The sequence below is a fragment of the Apium graveolens genome, chromosome 7 (assembly GCF_009905375.1).
Source record: "Apium graveolens cultivar Ventura chromosome 7, ASM990537v1, whole genome shotgun sequence".
Classification (NCBI taxonomy): domain Eukaryota; kingdom Viridiplantae; phylum Streptophyta; class Magnoliopsida; order Apiales; family Apiaceae; genus Apium; species Apium graveolens.
This window is the reverse complement of record NC_133653.1, coordinates 211570662-211597671: the sequence shown is the minus strand read 5'-3', so window position 1 is coordinate 211597671 and position 27010 is coordinate 211570662. Positions and strand designations below refer to the sequence as shown.

Here is a 27010-nt window from a genome sequence, read left to right as displayed (position 1 = left end):
TAAGATATATAACCAAACAAATGGAAAATGTAATCAACATGTAATTTTTTTATCCTTTTTTTTTCTCTCGCCCCCATATTTTTGTATATTTTTAATATCTTTGCTCCACATGGAGCATTAGTTTGTATTTTATTTTTGAATATAAATTTATCACGTAACTTAAACTTGAATTTATTAATATTTTGAATTTATTTTTTTGCTAATTATTAATTATTTTAAAATAAGTGGTTGAACCACAAATCGATCCGCAATAACCGCAAATTCGCAACCGTAATTGACGCAGTTAACCACAACCGGCATTTGCGGTTGCGGATGACAATTTTCTAAAAACGCTCTTCGCGATTTGGTTTGACTTTTACCCCAAAACCGATCTGATCCGAACCGCGTACATCCCGGCAGCAAACTTCTCATCCACTGATTTTATCTCATCATCGTTGAGTTACTTATAAACCCACACATTGGATTCTGTAATTAGTAGTTAGAATGTCATATTTGCTCCTTAATCAAACACTTGTAAAAGCTAAAATATTGTTCTCTACTTTTACTCTGCAAATCATTATGATTGAATATGACGAAATTGATCAGTGTTAACAGAAATATTAATCGGTATAAAAATTGGAAATATTTTAATATTAAATATTATTTATATTATTTATTTATCAACAAGTATACATGTATAATATAAAAAAATTTGTAATTAATATTTAAATGAATATAGTACTTTATTTTAATTATATTATTATATATATACCGACACATAATGCATGTACAGTATATATGATTTCCATTCATCACCAGAAAGATGATAGATTACTTTACATTAAAAAATGAGAAATATACGTTTTTAATGTTTCTTTAGTTTCTTTATTATAAATATATAACCGTGAAGAACTTTTGACAAATGTGAGTTGTCTTAGTCAGACGAATATTGTTGATGATCATATTTTTTTTATAAACTCCTCATTTCATTAAATTTAAAACAGTAAACTCTCTTGATGTCATTTTCTTTTTATAAAATTTTTAATTGAGCACACCATGACTAGTTTTTAAAACGTAACTACTTGAATTATATCATTTTTTTACAATTTTCATTACTCAAAAACTTTTTTATTTGATTTTATCCTAATTTTTTTTATCGTAGGTAACCCGCAGCCGCAAACCACGTGAACCAAGGTGAACCGCATTTAAGCGACATGCTCGGACTCAGGAGGCATAATTATAAATTCTCCTCCCGTGGGATTCGAATCTGTGACCAAGAGGATACTTATCCCCTCTTTAACCAACTGAGTCAACCCTTGCGGGCTATTTTTTTTATACTAATTTTATGTCTTGCTCCCGTAAAAATTTTAATTGAAATCAATTATCCCGTAGAATTTTTTTTATATTTTTAAGATCATCAAAGTACAGTCCAATTACAATATTCTAGTTAAATGTTTAGAATATTAGGGGTTCAAAATTTTCACCAACTTTACACAAGATGTATGATACAATATTAAATCAAAAATTTTCCTAAAGTGTTAAGTAATTAGATTTAAATGATATTATTTTTGGAACCAAATATCTTAATAGCTCCGAACACTATATATATGATAAGTATTTTTCTAAAATATTGCTAAATGCTAAAATTATGAAGAGTGTTAGTTATATATTAATAATATATATAAGTTTAACCATGTATGCAACTCAATGTAAAATAATCTAAAATAATAATACGTTAAAATTCATGAATCGGCATAATATTATGGCCAAATATTTTCCCTTCTCCTGAGTTACATGGGGTCAGCGGTTTATTAACAACATTTTAAAATTTAAGGATCGTTTGGTATTGTTGTTATAAACTATTTTTTGCTGAAAAATAGTTAAAAAACTGTTTCGTAAAATTTAAAAACTTGTTTACCGTAGCTTTTGGCCTAAAAACTAATGTTAGAGAAATCAAGTTCCCATACTTTTATAAAAAACTGTTTTTCAGCGGTTGCGGGAAGCATGCAAATGCTAATTTCACTATCAAAACTTATTAAAAACATAATCATTTTTAATTTTTTGCATCAAAACATATACGTATCAAAAAAATTACCAAACAGTCATTTGATTTTTACAACATTTTTTTCAGCAGCATTTTTTCTAACGGTACATCAATTTTTAACAGCAATATTCCCAAACAGAACCTTAATCTTACTATATTAAATATGTGATGCAGTGATTATATTAATATTTTTTAAAAAATAAAATTTATCCAATCTATTATTAATTTTAATATATCTATTTAAATATATAATAATTATAGATTATAATATAAATAATAAAAATATTAGGAAGAAGCTGTGATCGTAATTTAGGAGGATAGGTTTTTGTCGTAGTTTAGCCGATAATGAGATATATTTAGTAATTTAACAATTTAATAGTTTAATATGTATAAATCTATATATTTTATTTTTAACAAAAATAATAATGAAATAATATTTAAACAAAATATACCTCCTATTATTATATTATAGTATAGATCTACTTGTCAAAATTTAAATAACTTTAATAATAACCGTTTCATTACGTTACATTTTACAGTTTTAATTAAGTGGAAACCTCATAATAAACGTCGGCGGCGCCATCAAAATTTACCATTATTGATGCATCATCCCGTTGCAGACGTAACGAAGGTCGTCATTAGAGTGCAAAGGGTGACGGAATTGATCATTTACGTAATCATCTAACTCTCTCTGTTGTTGGTCGGGTTTGGCCAGCTGATCCTCCTTTATAAATAAAATAAAAATAAAAATTGATAAATTACTCTCTCCGTCCCTAAAAACATTTTTAATTTTTGTTGGGCACGTTTGTTAATGCACATTTTTTATTGTTAATATTTTTAATTTCGTATTAGTATTAAATATAAAAACTTCATTGTATTAAAGTACTCATAAATACGAATTTAACAAGATCATTCATCATTATATTTGATTTTATAAATTAAACGTAAATTAATAATTAATCGCTAGTGTCAAAAGTTAAAATATGAAACGTATATAGAGAAGGAGGGAGTATTATTTACAATGATTCATGCATGTCAGGTTCGTCGAAAAACAAGACGAACAACTGAACAAGTACTGCAGAGGATTATTGAGGCTCGGAGCTTCTTGTAAATGTTGATTGTAGGCTTGTAGCTTCTTTAATTAATTTATTTTTATTCACTGCAATAATGCATGTGCAAGTTGACTAGCAGATAAAATTAGAGAAAAACTACAGGGCACGGTAATAAAATTATTAAACGAAACGTGTTCATGTGGGGTACTACAAGAGTAATACGATCCAAAGTTTTCATCGTCTTTGGAGGTCAAAGTCCACGGTCCAAATTTGGACTAAACCCCTCTCCAATTCTAAAATTTTGATCTAAATTTCGGTTCAAATTTTAAAATATTTATTTAATTATTTTAAGATTTTATAATAATAAATATATCATTTTTATATGATATAAAATATTATATTTATATTTTATTATTAATATTAATTACTAATTTTATTTTAAAATTGTTAATAAATGAATAATAGAATTCTAATTAAACTTCAAATATATATGAAAAATAGTAAACACATTTAATTATAATTTTTATAATAAAACCGTTAATAAAACATTACTTTCAAATAAGAAAAGTACAAATATTAATTAAATCTTAAAACATCGTTAACTAATACTAATTCTCAGGGTTAGTATATTTTTCCCACAAATGCTCAATTAGTGCATCTCGAAGCGCAATATGAGCCTCCTTATTTCTAATTTTTCTGTAACGACCAAGGAATTGTTGAAAACATGCATCATCATCAATTTGATCTCTTTCAACTTCTTGATTTGGCACTTCAAACTGCTCTTGAATTGGTGCACTTAAATCACATTCATCTTCAACTATCATATAATGTAAAATAATGCACGCAGTCATATTTATTTAATTACGTTAAATATTTTTTAATTTAAATTATTATTTAAATAAATAATAATAATATCCTAATATCGGTTAATTGCATTTATAAATACCCGAAATCAAAACCATATGTAATAAACTAAAAAAAATACATTAAAAACTATTATTGTAATCTCGGTCCAAATTTGGACTGAGATTTAGGCCATTATTGGGTGAATTTGGACCTTTAGGCCACTCTTGGAGTTGGCCTAATGGCACAAGGAGTTTAAGGTATGCAAAACCGCCCATACTAAGTGTTAGGTGTCAACTTCACAGGCGCATGGACATGAGGCTAAACAGGATCATGACGAGATGACAGGACAGGAAGAGAACATGTCATGACGAGATTGAATCAAGTGACACGGGAAGAAGGAGTCAACAGTTGAAATTACAAATAAGGGATAAGTGAATAACCAAGTCCAAACTATTAACAAGATCATGGAGATAAAGTACGAGATAATGTTAGTTTTGAATGAAAATTTATATAATATATATACACCCAGTTGTAGAAAATAACACACACAAAACAAATCACAATACACATCACTTAGACAATCATTCAATCTTGTATCAAGAAAATACATTATGAAGCTTATTTGATAGGGTTACAAATACTCCTGCGGTTTTTCACCCGTTTGGGTTTTCCGCGTCAACAATCTTGTGTCTATTTTATTATCATTATTGCATTCCATTTTACTAAATAAAAAGAAACCATATTAGATTTAGCTATTGCCCAACAAATTCTTGTACAAATAATTGGCGCCGTCTGTGAAAACTTCTAATAATCTAATTGATTTCACACAATGACGAAAGAGGCAGAAGCAACAAACCAAGGAGAAGAATCGGCTGTCAACTCAGGCATGGCAGCAGCTATGAAGAAACTACAGGTAGAAATGGAGGTGTTGAAATCAGAAAATGCAACGTTAAAAAGAGAAATCACTACAGCAAAGTCCAAGACGAAAGCAACAGGAAAGAAGCACATTCCGAGTGTAATACGACGTCTAGATATGGATAAAGACATAGGATGGGGAAATATAGAAGAAGAGGGTGAAGATATAATCGTGGTTGAAGAAAATGAGGATGGCTCAATTCAGGACAAAAATGCCGAAGAAGGTTTACATGAGGCGCATCATGATGATGATTATGACAAAAGAAATACGGACAGCGAGAGGAGAAGATCTAGACATAGATCTAGGTCAAAGAGCTACGTCCCAGAATCAGTAAAGAAGGAGTTTCAAGAAGTAAGGGATATGATTCAACGCATTCCAGGAGTTCCGAAACCTTTGGAGAAAGCAACCCCAACTAGCTACGCGGACTCACCGTTCACGGATGACATTGCAAAGGTAGTGATCCCAGAAAAGGTTTACTGTCCCTTACATGAAACCTTATGATGGATCCAGTGACCCATTAGAGCATATTGCTCAATACAAATAACGAATGTTCTTAGTACCAATCACGATGGATCTAAAAGAGTTGTGCATATGCAAGGGTTTTGGTTTCACGCTCACTGGGCCGGCCTTACGATGGTTTGTTGGGCTGCCAAATGGAAGTATAGGCACCTTTGCAAATCTGGTATATGCTTTCAACACGAAATTTGCAAGCAGTAGGATATTTGAGAAAACAACGAGCGATCTGTACAAGATAGTTCAACGACATAGAGAGCAATTGAGGGACTACATGACGCGTTTCAATAGGGAAAAGTCACGATCATGAATTGTGATATACAAACAATTATTGAGGCTTTTAGAAGGGGATTAGAAAGAGATTCTCCACTCTATGAAGAACTCACTAAATACCCATGCATTACAATAAAAAATGTACAGGCCAAAGCCATGGCCCAGGTAAGATTGGAGGAAGACAGGAGATAAGAAGACGACAAGTATTACCGTCCTAGCCGCAAGATAGCAACAACAAGGTCAAGAGATTACAAGCCTTACTAAAGGAATGGATGAGAGGAGCCACACATCTATTCAACAAATGAACGTGCTGATTGGAGGAAAGGTCTAAGTTTGCCCCTACGTATGATAGCTATGGGTTCAATATAACACCATCTGCAATGATGAGAGAATTCCACAAGCTGGGGAATGTGGTGAAATGGCCCGTCAAGTCTAACAAACCCAAGGCGAATCCTGATTCGAAGTTATGGTGTGACTTCCATGGATACTACGGACATAGAGCTCATGATTGTGTGGCATTACGAAGGGAAATTCAAACCCTCATCAAGAAAGGGAACCTGTCAGAATTCACGAAACACTCCACGCATGACAGAAGGGAACAAACACCAGCACGTCAACCACCCCCGCCTCCTCATCACAAGGTAATCAGCTTCATAGCAGGATGGTCAGATGTCTGTGGAGCTACGTACTCACAGGCAAAGAGGATTGCACGAGATGCGAACTTACACGTGACACAAGCTAATGTCCAAGTTAACAACATAACCAGAGTGTATTTTGATGAGCAAGACAAGGGTACTAAAAGAGAACCTCAATATGACAGTTTGGTTATATCCATACCCATAGAAAATTGTCTGATCAAAAGAGTTTTGGTTGACAACGGGAGTGCGGAAAATATCATGATGCTCACGACACTAAAGCAAATGGGACTAGCTGAAAGTGACATGTTAAAAAGAACTACCACTCTTGTCGGGTTCAGTGGAGAAACAAAAAGAACTATGGGAGAAATTGCCTTACCAATATATGCCCAAGGCGTGAATCTGCTACAGAAATTTGTGATAATTGACTACGATTCAACATACAACATCATTCATGGCAGACCATGGATCCATGATTTAAAAGTTATACCATCAACATATCATCAAGTGATAAAATTCTCGACACCATGGGGGGTGCAAGAGATCCATGGGGACCAAGCGACAGCTAGAGAATGTTACAAGACTTGTTTAAAGTCGAGTATCATAAGAGAAGAATCAAAAAAGCCCGTGATTGCAGTATCAGGACCAGAGAAGCTAGTAGAGGTGGACTTGTCAACAGGAGATAAAAGAGTCTTAATGGGGGAAGATCTTTCACCAACCATCGAATCCAACTTAGTGGACTTCCTGACATCACGACTAGATGATTTTGCTTGGGAACACGAACGGAAATAAGTCCAGAAGTCATCACACACAAGTTGAATGTAGACCCAACATGTACTCCTGTTCAACAAAAACGCAGAAAGTTAATGATGGAGAGGAACAAAATCATAAACGAGGAAGTAAACAGGCTCCTGAAGGCAGGCATGATAAAGGAAGTCGACTATCCGGAATGGCTAGCTAATATAGTGATAGTACAGAAGAAGAATGGAAAGTGGAGAGTCTGTGTGGACTACACAGATTTAAATAAAGCCTGCCCAAAAGATCCATACCCCTTGCCGCATATAGACACGATGGTGGACGCGACAGCTGAACATGAGCTGCTGACATTTTTTGACGCATCCAGTGGCTTCAATCAAATTCAAATGGAACCTTCTGATGCAGAGAAAACAACATTCATCACAGAGAGGGTAATATATTGTTACATAGCCATGCCCTTCGGGTTAAGAAATGCGAGTGCAATATTTCAACGTCTAATCAATAAGATGTTCAAAAACCAATTTGGCAAAACAATGGAAGTGTACATTGATGCCATGGTGGTAAAATCGGAGAAGGCAGAAAATCATGTTCGAGATCTACAAGAAGCATTCGACATATTGAAAGCTTTTAACATGATGCTAACCCAGAAAAATGCAATTTTGTTGTCTCTTCAGGAACGTTCTTAGGTCACATGGTGACAAGAAATGGAATAGAAGCAAGTCCAGAACAAATCAAGGTTGTATAGGAACTAACGAGTCCAAAAAACTTCAAAGATGTGCAGAAGCTGACTGAACGCGTAGCAGACCTAAACAGGTTCATATCACGTTCCTCAGACAGATACAGATTATTCTATGACATCCTACAGAGAAATAAAGACTTCAGATGGATAGAACAACATGAAACTGCCCTGAATGAATTGAAGAAATACCTAACAAATCCTCAATTGCTGATGAAACCAAATCAAGAAGATGATCTCTATGTATATCTGTCAATCACAGAGCATGATGTAAGTGGGGTGCTAGTGAAGGAAGATGGAGGAGTGCAATCACCAGTTTATTATGTCATCCAGAGTCTGATAGATGCTAAATCCAGATACACGTCCTTGGAAAAACTCGTACTTACATTAGCCATTACGTCCACGAAATTAAGACATTATTTTGAGTCACATAAAATACATGTTGTGACTAACCTCCCCTTCCGAATGGTCCTGAGTAAGCAGGAGTTGACATGAAGGTTAGCAAAATGGTCCATACGGTTAAGTACATACGACATGTTAACGACTCAAGGACGGCAATCAAGTCATAAGCATTGACGGACTTTGTGGATGATTTTAGTCCAAACCAGATGACACAAGCTGAGAAAGAGTTAAAACAAATATTCTCAACTACAAACTCACTCCCTTGGACTTTATATACAGACGGTGCCTCAAATGTGAATGGATCAGGGTTAATACTTGCACTAAAATTGCCACAGGGGGATATAGTGGCATATTCTATATGTTGCAACTTCAAGATAACTAACAACGAGGCCGAATATGAAGCTTTGATCATGGGACTCGTGACAACAAAAGACACGAAGATCAAGAACATCAATATAAAATGTGATTCACTTTTGATTGTCAACCACATTACTGGAACATATGAAGCAAAGAATCATAAAATAATTGTGTATCTGGACATCGTCAAGAACTTGCAGAAGTCATTCGACAAATTCAACATCCAACTACCAAGAGAAAAAAATGTGCAAGCTGATGCTTTGGCAGGGATATGAGCTATTATAAAGGACACCAACTTGGCTAACATACCAATCATTCACATATTAAAGCCAACAAGTGAAAGGATGAAAGAGAATACGAGTGTGCTGCTCTCACATGAAAGTGGATAGTCAATCAATTGGATGAATGAGTCAAGGATTATCTATCACACGACACATAACCAGAAGGCCGCAATGAGGCAAGAATATTGCGAATAAAAGATTCACGTTATACTATTGTTAATGGTGTATTATTCAAAAAGTCAAGCACTGGACTACTCTTTGAAAATATTACAAATAGGTTACTATTGGCCTACTCTTAGACATGACGCCATGGAATACGTCAAGAAATGTGATGCCTGCCAATGACATGCCCCTATCATACATCAACCCTCTAAACTACTCCATGCCACAATGCCTTCATGGCCATTTATGACATGTGGGATGGATATTATTGGGAAAATGCCCCCAACACCAGGACAAAAAGTGTTCATGCTAGCAATGAAGGACTACTTCTCCAAATGGATTGAAGCCGAAGCATTTATACAGGTGACAAGTAAGGAAGTGATATCCTTTATAAAATGAAATGTCATTTGTAAATTCGGCATTCCATCTGAAATCGTGTGTGAAAATGGCTCTCAGTTTATTGGTGACAAAATAGAAGCTTTCTGTAGGAAATACAACATAAACTTGGTGAAGTCGACACTAAGTTATCCATAAGAAAATGGCCAAGCCGAGTTCAGCAACAAGATTATCATTAACAGCTTGAAGAAGAGGTTAGCTTTGCATAAGGGAAAATGGGCTGAGGAGTTGCCTTGGGTGTTATGGGCAGATAGAACAACACCCAAAACATCCACATGATAGACTCCATATAGCTTGGTTTATAACACAGAAGAAGTGCTTTCAATTGAGGTCATGATGCCAACAATCAGATATGGACTGTCGACATATGATGCTAATAAACATGAGATGATCTATAACATGGACACCATTGATGAATTAAGAGAAATGGCAAAAATACGAATGGCTATATATTAGCAGAAAGTAGCCAAAAGTTACAAAAAAAATGTTCATGCCAGGACATTCCAAGTAGGTTATACGGTATTGAGAAAAGTATTTCAAAACACGATGGACATGTCTGCAGAAAAATTCACAGACACATGGGAAGGACCCTACTTGATAATGACTGTGGTAGGATGTGGTGCATATCAATTGTCAACTATGGATGGTGTCTAAATCCCCAAGAGTTGGAATGCTCTCCACCTGAAGCTCTATCACATGTAAAGTCCACTAGCCCTATCTAGATGTGTTGTTTCCTTTTACATTGCATGAAATAAGTCAATATTACATAGTTGCACGTGTAATAGATTTTGTTTAGTCATATTTTACAATTTGACTTTCCAGTGTGGTTTAATTTCAATATAAAAGTTACTTGAAATGATTGTCCTACTTGAAAATAAGTGTATTATGATTCCCGTTTGCATACACATGCTACTTGTAAGCTTAGATTCAATGCAGAATAGGTTGTGCTTTTAAAGTTAAAGTAAAATTCACTAATTATAAATTCATCACGAAATAACTAATTACAACAAGAAAATGACGAAGGGCTGATCACCCAACTACTTTGAATGCCATAAGTCAAATACGACTTTACACTCAAGTGTATTTTGACAAATGAAAAGTACATAAAGTGGCGTGTTCCAAGAGGGAAGGGCCTTTTAACCGCATAACAAGTGCACGCACCTACAAACAATTAAGAAATGACGAAAACTATACGACATCAACATGTGATGAGTACATGAGAAGGAGAATTTGACATGATAACATACATCCAAAAGATAAAATATATGAACACATGTAATCACAAGCATATAAACTACGAGATTACCAATAACACGAATGATTAAAAAGAAATCACATGAACGTCATCGCAAATAAAAGGAAATATTAAACAATCCCCCACTTACAAATTGAAATAGGGACTTAGTCTTAAAAGCCAAAAAGGCTGAATCATCAAAGTACGATAAAGAAAATTTGAAATGGAAATTTCATAAGCAAGTTCGAAATAACTAAAAATAAAAAAGTTCATTTGTCTTCAGAAATGGGGTCCTTGGTTGAAATATGTTCATCATCTTCGCCCTGAGTAATGTAGAGAGGAAAGGCGTATTCAGGATAAGCTTCATTATATATGTGAATAGTCTAATTCACGTCCTATGACATCCATTCACCACATTGATGCTCCAACATCACCTCCACTCTGGAATGCATAACATGTTGGGTGATAGCTTTCTGAGCCTCTTCGTGCATCCTAGCTTCCAGAGATTGCACCTTAGAAGCAAATTCATCAAACTCTTTCGGCACATCCATGCTAGCCTTCAAGTTGGAGGTGGCAAGATCTTGAGCAGCTCGTAACTTTTGGGCGCAACCATTATGAGCAGCCTCCAAAGCTTTAAGTTTCTTATATTCGTTCTTAACACCTCACGAGCCATGAGACTAGCTCGAAGAGCCTACAATAAACCAAATAACATGTAAAGTGTCGCATGTTCAAATAACACAATCAACATTTTATTACAAAAATGACGACAAGAAACATGGCTTACATGAAAAGTGTGGCCAGCAACATCATCCAGTATGACGTCCAGAGTCTTAGAAGAGTGAGCTTCAACAGTTTGAGGCAACAGTAAAACTCCCATCAAGAATGCAAATTCAGCAAGTTTGGAATGGGTGGTGTACCCGTGAGTCACAAAGGGGGTATAGGTCTCATCCTTGCTAGAGCTAGGAACAGTGGTCTTCAACTTCTTGACATCAAGGCTAAAGTTTGGTGAAAGAAGAAAAGGGTTCCTAGAGGACTCGGTTTCCGTTGGTTTTTCATCATGAGCCCTCTTAGCAAACAATTCCTTACTAGATATAATCAAAGGTTTGATGAAATGAGGCTTAAGCTCTACAATTAAATAGAATGGCTCAATACTAGTTAGTAAAACGAGTGAAAGACACATGCTAAGAAAAAGAAATATGACAAGAGAGCACAGATGTCGAATACCTTTAGCATAAATCCGGATGGAACTCATCTCGACACATTTATCATCTTTGGGGCTTTCAAGTGTCTCGGATGATAAGTTTTGCACAGAATGAGAGGACTTTGACATTGGAGCATGGATGACGAGTTTACTCATAGTCCTGTTAGCAATAGTTTTAAGTAAGGGCCTCTCAACAACTCCAGTGGCCTTAGCTTTCTTCATTTTATTCACAAAATCTTCAACATCGATGGTCCCAGAATTTCTAATAGGACGATTAAGATAGTTGGGCCACAACCTGTCCCCGACAGGACGTGTCATGATCTTGTCAACAATCTCCTTTGAAGTAGTGTCGTTGTCATCAAACTCAAAATTCGGTTCTGTAAATCAAGGATTAATGCATGTGAAGACAAGAAAGAGCGGCATAAAAATTAAAAAAAAAAATACGATCAAAGCAAGGAGGTGTGACTGATTAAACAAGAAAGTCTTTGATAAACTAGATTTGGAGGCCATAAGAATTACCGTCGGAAGACCAATGGTCAAGTAGGTAAGAGGCATCATCTCCCATAGTATCTTTATTGGCAAAGAAATAATCAAGCTTCCACTTTCTATCATTCACGACATTACAGTTAAGAATGAGAGGATCATCCTTATTCTTATTCACGAAACTGAATTGACACCCACTAAATTTCTTAAGGGTATACAAGTACTTCACAACATTGTCGTCAATTTTCAAGTCATACTTAGCCTCTATAGCATCAAGACACGCTAATGTTCTCCAGGAGAGAGACATTAGTTGGCCAGGAGCAACATGTATGTTAGTTAAAACATCTTTAACCAAATTAGAAAAAGGAAAGATCATACCGACATTAAAGGGATAGTAGTAGAAGCAGACCCAGCCCTTCCGGTACTAGTCAGCACATTCAGAAACATCAGGAATCACAGCTTCAATGGTTTCACTAAATAGCAGCTTCGCCTCTTCAAGTTTCTCCTTTTTCATTGAACTAGCATTATTGTCACGAAAGTCTAAGAGATTAGTAGGAACCCATTTGTTCAAGTCATTCAGTGTTAATAGAAGAAGTGGTTTTGGAGGTCTTTTTAGCCATTCTATTAGGGTTTTTGAGAGAGAAAGGAATGAGGGTTTGATTGGTGTGAAGAGTTTTATGGGGAGTTGATAAGGAGTACTAATAAAGTGGCGTGAAGAAGTGGAACAATTAAGGGATATGTGGCACAGCATACGAGGAGACTCTTTGTTGTAACTATGACTTGTCAGTTGGGAGATAAATATGATTGATTTTATCAATTTATCACATAAAAAGATAAAATCAAGGACTAATGTTAGGTGTCAGCTTCACATACACATGGACATGAGGCTAAACGGGATCATGACGAGATGACAGGACATGAAGAGAACATGTCAGGACGAGATTGAAGCAAGTGACATGGGAAGAAGGAGTCAACAGTTGAAGCTACCAACAAGGGATAAGTGAATAACCAAGTCCAAGCCAGTAATAAGATCATTGAGAGAAAGTAGGAGATAATGTAAGTTTTGAATGAGAATTTATATAATATATATAGAGACCCAGCTGTAGAAAATAACACACACAAAACAAATCACTTGGACAATCATTCAATCTTGTATCAAGAAAATACATAGTGAAGCTTATTTGATAGGATTACAAATCCTCCCGCGGTTTTTCACTCGTTTGGGGTTTCCTGTCAATAATCTCGTGTCTGTTTTATTATCATTATTGCATTCCATTTTACTAAATAAAAAGAAATCATATTAGATTTAGCGATTGCCTAACAAATTCTGGTACAAACACTAAGCATGAAGTAACTGGATGAAGTAACTGCTTAGCGCACCATGTCTCAAGCGCCGTAAATCCAGGTGGAGGGCTGACAATATAATGTGATGACGCTAGCTCAAATGCCAACAGTATTTACCGTTCAGCTCTTCAATAATATTTTTATATTATTTAAAATTATATTAATTTTCTTTTAATCATTATCCTATTAATATATTTATAAATAATAATATAAATATTTTTTGTTACCGAGATTCGAAGTAGAATCTTGAATATAAATAATAATATAAATATTTGTTGTTGGGGGCTCGAACATGGAGTTTTAATAGTGTATAAATAATAATATAGATATTTGCTGTTGGTGGAGTTCGAACATGTGTGTTTGAGTAGTGTATATTTTTTTAGTATTTGAATCTAACGATCATGATCACTTGATTAAAAATATTCGAAGGTCATAAATGGGGATAACCAAATCAACCAAAAAAAGGTATACCAAATTATACCCCATTTCGGTTATTATTGTGTAATATAGATTTACGGTGATTTTTTTTCCTAACAGGGTGTAAATTTTCTTGATTCTTTATTGATTTTAAAAAATAAATCTTGACCCAAATTTTGCAGAATCAAATCAGTTAGTCAACGTGTAATATTTGTCGAACATTATAAGGTTATGTTAAGAATTTTCTCTATCATCTTAATAATTTAGAGTTTTTACTTAACATGGTATTTATTGTTGGTATTAATATCGATAATTGGTATTGTTGGTTATAGGCCCAATAAGGCCCATTGAACGAAGGCCCATTAAGCGGTTAAGCTACTGGGCCGAAGGACCTCCAGGCCCGCGTGACGAAGGCCCACGGAAGCCCAGTCCGAGGCCCACTACTCGCGGACCGTTGGACAGAACAAGGGACATAACGCCCCCTTTTCCCTCCCTCCTTAATGATTTGTAACGGATGAGCATTCATGGCAGGATTGGGTATAAAAACCCTTGTGAAGTAAGACAAAATATACACACATTCTCAACACTCTACTCTCTTGTATTACTACCCTACTTTTACAGCCAGATTCTGATTCTCACACCGGAGGTGAATCGGGGGTACAAACCCTCGCATTCTCTTCACTTTCAGGTACGGACGAAGCCATCTTCAATCCAGCCGAAGCATGTTCACGCGACCGAAAGGATCTGGGCATAACATTTGGCGCCGTCTGTGGGAAATACGAGAGTTACAAGTTGAGAAGACTATGACAAAAATTCATGAGCACTCACCGCCACCTGGTTTCACCGACAAGGGACAACCATCCTCCCTAGTCGACGAGGACGGGGTTATCACGCTAACCCCTGAAGAAGAGGCCTTACTCCTAAAGATCCGGGCGGAAAAGGCCACGGAGAAGGGTAAGACCAAAGTTGATCAGATTGACAAAGAAGCGGAAGCGCGAGCCAAGAAAAGAGAAGCCGATGCGCTCCGGCTGAAAACCCTGCAAATGTAGAGGGAGGAAATTGAACTGCAAGAATAAGCCTTGAGGGAAGCGATGCGGGCCGAATAGACCGGCGGAGCACATAAAGATAGAAGGGAACGTAGGGCGTATGACGAAGAAGATGAGTCTGACTCTGATTCGCATCCCCGAAGAAAGAGGGCAAAGCGATCCTACTCTTCCGATTCAGATGAGGAGCCCGATGGATCCCGCCTCAGGCTCAATCGCTTAGAGAAGGCCCTGTTCGGTGATAGGAGGCCTGATCGAGAACCTGTTTTAACACAAGAGATTGAACTGTACCGACCCCCTCCGGGCGAAGAGAGACAATTCCCCAAGATGAGCGAGTTCAACGGGAAAGGGGACCCCGAGGACTACTGTGAAAAGTATGAACTCCTGATGGTTGGGATGGGCCACAACGATATCATGTTGTGCAAAATGTTCAAGACTTATCTCAAAGGGTCCCCCTCGATGTGGTACAAATCCCTGAAGCCTCGGTCCATCGGGTCTTACGAGCAGTTGAAGAGGAAATTCTTAAAGTACTACTCGCACCTGTGCCGAAAGGCGAAGGAAACCGAAGCCTTGGTCCATTGTCGGCAGAGGGCGAATGAAGAGCTGGGGGATTATCTCGCTAGGTTCAAGGAAGAGGCGGGGATTGTCACCAATCTGGATAAAATCAAAGCAATCGGCTTCCTAACGGCGGGGATAGACCCCTATAAAGGTAAAAAGCTTCACTCATCTCTTTACGATTTTCCCCCAAAATCCCTAAATGATATATATGTAAGAGGCGAGAATATTCGCTGAAAGATGTAAAGTATTGGGGGATATAAAGACTCAAGAAGGGACGACCGATCAAAGCGAGCCGACAGATATGAGGGCTCAAGATCAGGATCTGACCGGAGGGATAACAGAAAGGAAGGAAGGAAGGAAACAGGTCGTGGGGCCGAACGACGACGAGATAGAGATTCGGCCGTGTTCACTCCTTTGAATGCGCCGATCTCCAAGATTCTCCATGAGATAAAGGGCAAACCAGGATTCGTTCGCCCCTCCAAGATGAAGGTCCCGAACCACAAGAAAAATCCCGATAAGTATTGTGACTATCACAGGGACAAGGGGCATAACACTGATGAATGCTATCACCTCAAGAAGCTCATTGAGCGCATGATCAAAGACGGCGAGCTTAATCAGTTCGTCCGAGATCTGAGAGATAGATTGGGGCCGAAGGAGAACCCAGAGGAGGAAGTGGAGGCCGATGAGCCAGAGCGAAGGGACAGGATACAGGGTGAAGTGAAAACTATATCTGGGGGAAGCATCCTGGATAAGGATAGCAAGACAGCAAAGAAGAAGTATGCACGACAGGTGTACAATCTGTATCAATTCGGACAGGCAAAGCCCCACATGCCCATGATCTTCAGCACTGAAGACTATGAGGATGTCATTCACCCGCACGAGGACCCTCTGATCATCAATCCTATCATCGGGCAGAACAAGATATGGAAAGTGATGGTGGATACCGGCAGCTCGACCAATATACTATTCCACAAAACCTACTGTAAGATGAACTTGGCGGGAGAGCAACTACAGCCCTATAACGAGGCTCCGCTTTATGCCATCGCAGGACATCCTATTTAGTTCGAAGGAACGATTACTCTTCCGGTCCTCCTGGGCAAGTTGCCGTATACCGCCGAGAAACTGGTGAAGTTCTATGTGGTTCGGATCGAAAGCCCGTACAATGCAATATTTGGCAGACCCTTTTTATCAACTTTCGAAGCAGTGGAGTCTATACCCCACCTCAAACTCAAGTTCCCAACTGAAAAAGGGGTAGGAGAAATGAGGGGCGATCAGAAAACTGCCCGAATCATAATGCTCGAAGACCTTGAGAATGATCAGGAATATGAAGGACCGGACGGAACCGGGAAGAGGAAGCGGGCAGAATCCGAACCCAGCGGAAGCCGGGAAATATTAAACATTGAGTTGGAGAAATTTAGGGCCGATCTCTTGAGCCCTATTGCCGAACCCGCAGCCGAGACCGAAGAAGTGGAGTTGTACGCGGGCCATCCAGGAAAGATGGTCCGAATCGGAAAAAATATGGGGGCGGATCTGAAGGCGAAGGTAATAGCTGTCATCCGGAAATACCATGATGTGTTCTCCTGGGGGCCCAAAGATATGCCCGTATTGGATCCCAAGACGGCAACGCATTGCTTGAATGTGCAGCCCGAGGCCAATCCAGTGAAACAGAAGAAGAGGACATTTGTAGTCGAACGACAGAAGGTAATAGAAGCCGAAGTGGAAAAACTTTTAGAAGCCAAATTTATCGAGGAGATCGAGTATCCTGACTGGCTAGCCAATATGGTGGTCGTAAAGAAGTCAAATGGGAAATGGAGGATGTGCGTGGATTACACGGATCTCAATAAGGCGTGTCCGAAGGATCACTACCCTTTGCCTAACATTGACCAACTGATAGATGCAACGACAGGATATGAGGTACTTAGTTTTTTGGACGCTTTTTCTGGTTATCATCAAATTGCTATGAATGATAGGGATGTGCCCAAGACAGCGTTCATAAATCCGAAGGGGACTTATGCTTATATTAAAATGCCCTTCGGACTAAAGAACGCTGGAGCCACATTTCAGCGAATGGTGAACAAGGTCTTTAAAGAGCAGATTGGGAGGAACATGGAAGCGTACGTGGATGATATGATAGTAAAATCACTATTCCGAGATCATGCCGAAGACTTAAAAGAATGCTTCGAAACTCTCCGAAAGAACAACATGAGGATCAACCCGAACAAATGTACCTTCGGAGTATCTAGTGGAAAGTTTCTCGGGTACATGGTCAGCGCCCGGGGAATAGAGGCGAACCCGGAGAAGATCAAAGTAGTTATCAATATGGAGCCTCCCAAATGCATCAGAGATATACAAAAACTGACAGGCCGGCTCGCCGCCCTTCGGCGTTTCATTTCCCGGTCAGCCGAGAAAGCACTTCCCTTCTTCGCCGTGCTTAAAGGGTCAAAGAATTTTGAGTGGGGGCCCGAATGCCAAAAGGCGTTCGAAGAAGTAAAAGAATATTTGACGAAGGCACCGCTCTTGATGAGGCCCGATCCGAAGGAAACTCTTCAGCTTTATTTAGCTGTGTCCGACAAAACTCTAGGAGCCGTTCTTGTGAAAAATTATGAAGGTAATCAACATCCTGTGTTCTACGTGTCCCATGTCCTCAAGGACGCAGAGACAAGGTACCCCAACGCCGAAAAATTCGCATATGGATTGGTTATGGCCTCCCGAAAATTGCGACATTATTTTCAAGGCCGGACGGTCCAAGTTGTCACCGACCAACCTCTGAAGAAGATTTTGACTAGGCCCGAAGCCTCTGGGAGAATCATAGCGTGGTCCATCGAACTCGGGGAATTTGATCTCGAATACGTTCCCCGAACGGAAATTAAGGCCCAGGCTTTGGTCGACTTCATGGTTGAATGCACATTCTCGGGTCCGAAGGATCTCTCGCCTGATGAACAACTAATCCGGATCCCGGGAAAGTGGAAGCTTTTTGTAGATGGGTGGGTCGCCGGAAAAAAGTGTGGGGCCGGCTTGATCCTCTCCAGCCCCGAAGGATTTGAAATATGCCAAGCCATAAGGTTCAATTTCCCCTTGACAAATAATGAGGCCGAATATGAGGCCCTCCTCGCAAGAATGAAGCTTGCACGAAGCCTCGAGGCGAAGCACCTAAGGGCCTTCAACGACTCCATGTTGGTTGTGAAACACTTCACGGGGGAGTATGAATAAAGGGATCCCCGAACGAAAGCCTATGCTGCCAAGGTACGTGATGCTTCTTTATCATTTGAGACCTTTGAACTAAGTCAAATTGGAAGAGAGAACAATTCTAGGGCAGATGCCCTTTCCAGGCTAGCTTCGGCCGAGACACAGAACTGAACTGTTTTTATTTACCTCACCGAAGCCAAGACGCCTTTGATCAAGAAGAAAGAATGTCTAGAGATTCACCAGGGGAGCGACTGGATGACCCCCCTCAGGAACTTTTTGGAGAAAGGCATTCTACCACCCGGTCGAAAGGATGCGCTGAAAATTAAAATACAGAACATCGAGCTACACTATAATCAAGGGGTGGATGTATCGCCGATCAGTCAGTCAACCCCTTCTGCGCTGTTTGAACAACGAAGAACAGCAACAGGCTTTGGAGGCAGTACACGAAGGAACTTGCGGCGAGCACCTGGCTGGTCGGTCGCTCGCCTTTAAAATTCTGCGGCAGGGATTCTTCTGGCCCACTCTGAAGGCAGACGCCATCGACTATGCAAAAAGATGTGTACAATACCAGCTGTTCTCCAATGTCCCGAATCAGCCTCCAGAAGAAATGACCTCTGTACTAAGCCTAATTCCATTCGCCGTATGGGTCGTGGATATAGTTGGCATACTGCCCACTAGCACGAAGCAAGCAAAATACTGTATAATCGCCATCGACTACATGACCAAATGGGTCGAAGCCCGTCCTCTGTCAACCATAACCGAAGAAGCCGCTAAAAAGTTCTTCCTGGAACAGGTCATTCTCCGGTTTGGCATTCCGAAAACCTGCATCTCAGATAATGGAACTCAATTCATCGGAAACAAATTCCGCAAGTTTCTGCACCACTTCGGAATTGAACAGAAATTTAGCTCAGTCGCCCACCCGCAAGGAAATGGGGCAATCGAGGCGGTGAACAAGGTGATATTCCAGGGAATCAAGAAGAGGCTGGGCGAGGCCAAAGGAAGATGGGCGGAAGAACTCCCCTGGATCTTATGGGCCTACCGAACCACCCCCCGGACATCGACCGGAGAAACTCCTTTTAGAATGGCTTATGGCACCGAGGCCCTAGTTCCTGTTGAAGTGGGCTTGGAATCATACCGAACCGAGACCTACAATGTGGAAAGTAATAGCTTCGGGTTGAAGGCGAACGTAGACTTGCTGGAGGAAGAAAGAGAAGCCGCGCATCAAAGGAATACGAGGTATTTACTGTAAGCGGCACAACACTATGACTCCAATGTGAAGAAAAGGGCCTTCGGAGTAGGAGACCTAGTACTAAGGGAGTTGGCCGCATCCATGGCGGCCAAACAAGGAAAGCTCCAGCCTAACTGGGAAGGACCCTATAAGATGATCGAGGTCGTTCGTCCTGGAACTTATAAGCTTGAAACGTTGTCAGGCGAAGCAATCAAAAACACTTGGCACGCCAGTCGCCTTCGAAAATTTTATCAGTAAGAAATTTCCTAAAAGTTTGTATTTGAATTTGAAGAATGTAAACAATTTGACTAAATAAAAATGCATTTCCTGTCAAAATTTCTTCATTTATACATGCTGCGGCCGACCGAGTATTAACTGAGGGCGATCCCGAAGAAGATAAACCATTCGGCCGCCGCCCTTGTCTAATTTCTTAATTAAAAGACACAAGGGGCAATCGCCCAAAAATCGAACATCACTACGCTATTATGACAACTTGAAATTGGTAAATACGAATTAAGAGCCTTAAGGGGCAATCCTAGAATAACGCCCTATCATTCGTCTTAATCATTTATTATTAATGAGGCCCAATGAACCCCTGTCCCGGGGCGATCAAAGGAAGAACATGGTCCTTCAATCTCGATAATAAAAAACTTTAATCCAACCAGGTTTAGGGGCGATTCCTAAGATGACCTGCTGATCTAGGGGAAATCGCCAAAAGATCAGCACCCATGTTCTCTCCTGAATTAAGTAAAAGGATTAACCGCCGAACTCACCTTCGACCCCTAACCCTTGACGCCGTAGGGGGTAAGAACACTTCGATAAGATCGTTGAGGCGAATAACGCCGAAGATACGATTCATTTTATTATTGTTAATTCAACAAGATCGTTGAGGCGAATAAAGTCGAAGATACGATTCATTTTATTATTGTTAATTCAACAAGGTCATTGAGGCGAATAAAGCCGAAGATACGATTCATTTTATTATTGTTGTTAAGGCATATAAAGCCGAATATACGATTCATTTTATTCAAATTATTAAAATTGTTTAGGCGAAAGAAGCCAAAGATACAATTCATTTTGTAAGATTGTTAAGGCGAATGAAGCCAAAGATACAATTCATTTTTCGTTAAGGCACATAATGCCGAAGAGACGGTTCATTTTTAAGGCGAACAATTAAATGGAGTCGGACAATGCTGATGAAAAACAAAAGATGCATTAAAATATAAAACCCCGAAGGCTAGTTAAATTACAAAGAGTACCAACTACAAAGAGTACCAACTACAAGGAGTACCAATTACAAGGAGTACCAATTACAAAGAGTACCGATTACAAAAAATAGAAATACAGGAAGACGAACGAAGAATGCCGCTGCAAGAGTTGGGTACAACCATGGAAACACCAACGGCAAACTTCGCAACAAGATCATCTTCCGTCATATCAAGCACCTCAGTGCTGAAGGTTTAGGCTTGAGGGTCTTCATCCGAGAGCTCTTCATCTTCTCCGGAGGAGACATGAGGGACTTCGACTGCTGGACGGCCGATAGGATCCTCCAGGCTGTCGTCCAGCAACTGCTTATAGTCCCAGTTCAGGCCATGGGCCTTCTCCAGGACATAATCTGTGCCGAACTGGAAACAGCGTTCCTCCATCCGGTCCAGCTGCTTCTGCTTCTTCCGAAGCTCCTTTCGGGACCTCTTCAGCTGGACGTTCCGATAGGAGATCCTCCGGTTCGCCCTCTCCAGCTCAGTCTCCAGCCGAGATCTATCCTTCTTCAGCTCAGCGGCTTCGACCTCATTCTGGGCTTTCACCCTTACAAGTTCCTCCTCGGCCACCGTAGCCCTCCTCTCCAACTCCTTCACCTCGGTCATGCGAGTCTCCATATCCTTAACCTTATCCTCCACGGCTGCAGCCCAAGGGACAGCCTGCAAAAGGATAACAAAAATATTACTAAAAGGTGCCGAAAGGAAAAAGATGGAAGAAAAATAGAAAGATTAAAAATATACCAAGGACAAGAAGGACAGAAGCTCTGTGCAGGCTTCGGTAGCAGAGGCCGAAGCAAAGGTCGGAAGATCGACCGGGAGCTGAAGGCCGTGGCATAAGTCCGAAGCCACCTCCTTCGTGGATTGTCGGGCTGGGTACACAGTATGGTCAGACGTGAGCACGCCCCACCCCGGGAGATAATAGCGCACAATCCCCTCCTTGCTCCGGGTCCTCTTGGAAGGGTTCCCCTCTCCCATGTACTCCAGATCATCCCCCTCCTCGGCCTCAGAAGCCGCTCGAGATTGAAGGGGCGACGAAGGCTTCTCGGTCTGGGCCCTCTCGCCTGTGCCCTCCGAAGGATCGGGCGTAGCCCCCTTATCGGCAGCCTTCTTCGCCGCCTCTTCGGCCGCCCTCTTCTCGGCCGCCCTGGCCTTCTTTCTCTCGATCAGAGCCTCCCTTGAAGACACTGAAATAAGAAGGGAAAACAAGTCAGTCCAAGCATATATATAATCAAATGCATAACAAGAAAAAGCAAATACAGGTGCTGGGACAAAACTAAAAAAAAAGACCAAGGAAGAAGTTTTGTTACCCCCACCCCACAAGCTGAAGAGCCAGTCCTTGTCCCGAAACTCTCCGGGACCCAGCTTCTTCACATTGACGTCCACCAACGCCGTGTAATTCTCCTTCTCCTCCAAGGTCAAGCTCGGCATGAGAAGCAGTGCGGTGTTTACATCCCGCCAAACCGACATGGCCGCCAAACTTGGACCGCTCACATAGCACCAATGAGTGTGAGTGGATTTATTGTTCGAATTGGTCGCCGTCCAATCAGGTCGCCCTGCCCGATTCTGAAAACAGTTAATATGGATGAACCCGTTTGGGGTCCATCTGTCCGAGGGCGATACCCATCTGGAAGAAGAGGTGCTTGATCAGCTTCAACGGTGGCACCCTCAAGCCACATTTGAAGGCCGCCTCCGAAATCCCTACGGTGCAGCCTCCATATCCATCCGGCACCCCGGGAGTGTCGAAGATCCTCTCGCCTTCCCTCGGCGCGTACAACCAACAAAGCCCTCGAGGGACAGAGTAATCATCATACATCTGAACTACGCGCCCTTTCGTCAGTTCAGATCTGTTATTGGCCGCGGGATAGTCGGCAGCCGAACCATATAGGGCCCATCCCGTCCGCTCGGGGCGAATGGAATACATTCCCACCAAGCTGTTGAATAAGGGGTCCCAAGAATCTGGGGGATGGTCTGCTCGGTCCATGTCCCTGTATCAGAAATAGAGAGACATTAGTCCATGTACTCGGATTAGCAGATAAAAGAATAACTAAAAAACCCGAGTACACGTCCCAGGACCGAACGAACCAGAACCCCGGAGGCTGTTTCCGAAGGCTGCTCCTGAACCAAGCCCACCCGAAGGATGTTCTTGCCTACAGAGCCTTTCGCAAACATCACTCCAGACCAACTGTTTAAGCCCTGTGTCGGCTTCTGAAGGGCGTTCTAAAACCAAGAAATCCCGAAGAACGTTCTTGGTCAGAAAATGCCTCGCATGCCATCTTTAAACCCTTGGGGCCTCCTCAGAATTGGTAAAACCCAGAAACCTATATTACCTACCCAGATATACCCAAAAACCCCATAAAAACGCAATGGCACACGCATAAGACTCTGGAAAAACTCCATGAACCCAGAATAAACCCACAGTCCACATGCAAACTCCCTAAAACACAGAAAACTAGCATGCAAATTCAAAATTGGGAAACAAGAAAAAAGACTTACTTATTTGGAGATGTTCTTGGATTGAAATAGGATGATTTGGGAAGATGGAGTTGCTGTTGCCCGTGATTGAGAGATTCACCGCAATTTGTCACTGTGTATGGAGAAACTAAAGTGATAAAAAGAAAATGAAACATACAAATGGGCTTATATAGGCGCCTAAAATAAATTTAGAAGAGCGACGTTTGGGGGTTTTTGAAATGGACGTCCCAGATCAAAATGGTTGGCATTCAACGGCTGAGATTGAGTCATGGAGCGACGTGCCAACAGCTGTCATCAATGCACTGCAAGTCCCCATAAGCTTGCCACGTGTACGACCGAAGATCGAGGCGGGACTGAAGCGATCGCCCTAGGGTTCCTTCACCCCAATATGGGCCGAGACCGGTGTCCGTCGGCCGGCCCGAAGGCCCAGCTAAAGGACAGGGACATGTTGGTTATAGGCCCAATAAGGCCCATTGAACGAAGGCCCATTAAGCGGTTAAGCTACTGGGCCGAAGGACCTCCAGACCCGTGTGACGAAGGCCCACGGAAGCCCAGGCCGATGCCCACTACTCGCGGACCGTTGGACAGAACAAGGGACATAACGCCCCCTTTTCCCTCCCTCCTTAATGATTTGTAACGGATGAGCATTCATGGCAGGATTGGGTATAAAAACCCTTGTGAAGTAAGACAAAATATACACACATTCTCAACACTCTACTTCTCTTGTATTACTACCCTACTTTTACAGCCAAATTCTGATTCTCACACCGGAGATGAATTGGGGGTACAAACCCTCGCATTCTCTTCACTTTTAGGTACGGCCAAAGCCATCTTCAATCCAGCCGAAGCCTGTTCACGCGACTGAAAAGATCTGGGCGTAACAGGTATATTTGTTATTGGAACAAAACATATCGTAAAATTGAATGAGAATGTTAAAAATATAAAATTATATCGGAGTTTCCTCTATCTCCTTAAAATTTATTTTTAACACTATTTATTCGATAATTAATCTCGTTTAATCGCCAGAGTTTAATAGCCGACTTAAAAAATAGAGCTTGTATCTCTATCAAACGGTAACTTTTTCTGGTTAAGAATATCATTTTAGGTTCTTTCCGTAATTCCGTTCCGTGGCCTTTGTCACGACGTCTCTCTCGTTGTAGCTGAAGGCCCATTATATATTGGATTTAACACTAATTATAGGCTTTGATGTGTGAGTCACTATACACCAACGCCAACAAGATTTCAGCCACTAATAAAAAACTCTTGACATTTATAAAACCCATTCATCCACTAGAGCACTCTTTAATCCATTTTCAGGTCCAGGCACACAACACAGTGACATCTTTAATAATTGCTATTTTTTTTGAGTAAATTAATAATTGCTATTTGGTACCAATTTACCCATATGGCCAACATGCGATATAAAATTGGCACCGATGGCCTACGGACGATTAATTTGATATAGCATGTAATCCGTATGATACCCAGCCTGATTATTATATTTTTAATATAATTATTTATATTATAATTAAATAATATGCATAAAATTTAATAACTGTTTTATAAAAGATATTATTATAAAATATAATATATTATATTAAATATCTATGATTGAAATTATTGATATAAATAAGATATATATTACGTTATTGACATATACAAATTTTAGATAGTTAAAATATTAAATTTCAAAATATCATTATATCATTTTTATTAAATCTAACGATTTTCATTTATTTGTTTTCAAAATTTAAATAACGTATCATACATCTATACTATCCATATATAATACATATAAATAGCCGAAATATTAAAAAATTTGGTTTAAAGATTTTCAGTCACTTATTTAAAAATATTAAGAAATTTACCAAACATACTATTTTTTCTAATTTTGTTTACGATTTTACTATATTTTGAAATTTTTGTAAAATAACGGTTTGAAAAATACTGTCACAAATTATTTTACTATTTTTTGAAAATACTACATTTTCTGCAAATATGACTGATTTTTTGTTGCATTTGAGGATTCACGGGGTTGCATTTGAGGTTGTATCATGTTATAAAAATCGTATTTTTGTAAAAACAAAAATTGAAAAATTGCATTTTTGCAAATAAAAATTTGAAAAATATATGTTTTTGCAAAAAAAAATGAACTATTCAAACAACCTAAATTTTTTATTATGACTAATAAGTAACCAAATTACCCTTTCCAACTAAAATACAAATTACTTTTTTAACTAAAAGATATTATCTTTTTAATTTTATAAAACTAAAATACCTAATTTTCCAAATATATAATGGGCAATTTTATTTATTAAGATAGTATAATAATATTATAATTATTAATACTTAACAAATTACCTTTTTCAGCTAAAGTATATTTGATTTCCATTTTTTCTAACAAAACCCCCTTGTTCAAAAAAAGATTTATGTAATAATATACAATTATAATTTTATAATTATTAATATTTAAATAATTACCATTTTCAGCTAAAGCATATCATCAATTTATTTTAAATTATTGACATTATATTAAATTTAAAATTTAATTTAAATTAAAATAATTTAATATTATTATAAATTTATGCGTCATACGGTTATAAGCTAGCATTATTAAAATCAAAATATTAAAATTTGATAGTAGACTATTCTTATTGCAATACTTACATTTTAGGTCATTTATTTTATGATTACGAGTAAAGCCTAGGAAACTCATATTTAAATAAGTGTCCAGAGAAGTCATCGTGTTGTGGGGTATTTGAGTAGGTGTATAAGTCTTAGTAATGGTTTAATAGTACGTCTTGTTCTCCGTTTTTATTATTTCTTATTTGTTCTTTTTTAATTTGTGTATTTTTTTGAATTTTTGAATTATTTTGTTATATTAATTGAAATTAATAAAATTAATTTTGGAAGTGTTTGGTTCCCTAAAAAAAGATAAGTAAGAAGTTGAGTGCGATTATAAATCAAGTTGGATAATAATTTATAGATTCTGTAGTTATATTAAATACATGATTTAATTTTTTTAATTAAATCATATTTATTTAAACTTGTTTTGGAAGGTGTTAATAAATTTTTTAGAAAAATGTTAACCAATCAATCAAACAAAACAATGTTTCGCTTATAATAGTATAGTATAGATGACCTGAAACATCGATAAAATTCGTGAGTTTTAGTGTATAAGGCTGGATTTGGATCGAATGAAAATTAATTTTCAAAAAAATTCGGAATTAGTTTCTG

The 27010-nt window shown here is 38.9% G+C and overlaps 1 protein-coding gene across 1 annotated transcript; it reads left to right on the top strand.

Moving 5' to 3' along the window:
* The first annotated feature begins 6006 nt into the window (after positions 1 to 6006).
* LOC141674442 (uncharacterized) lies at positions 6007 to 7050 on the top strand. The gene has a single exon (XM_074481150.1). The coding sequence runs from the start codon at positions 6007 to 6009 to the stop codon at positions 7048 to 7050; it is 1044 nt and encodes a 347-aa protein (XP_074337251.1).
* Positions 7051 to 27010: the final 19960 nt, after the last annotated feature.

What these genes read in the sequence shown, in the direction of transcription:
- LOC141674442 (XM_074481150.1), top strand. Translation starts at nt 6,007, where the DNA reads ATGAGAGAATTCCACAAGCTGGGGAATGTGGTGAAATGGCCCGTCAAG.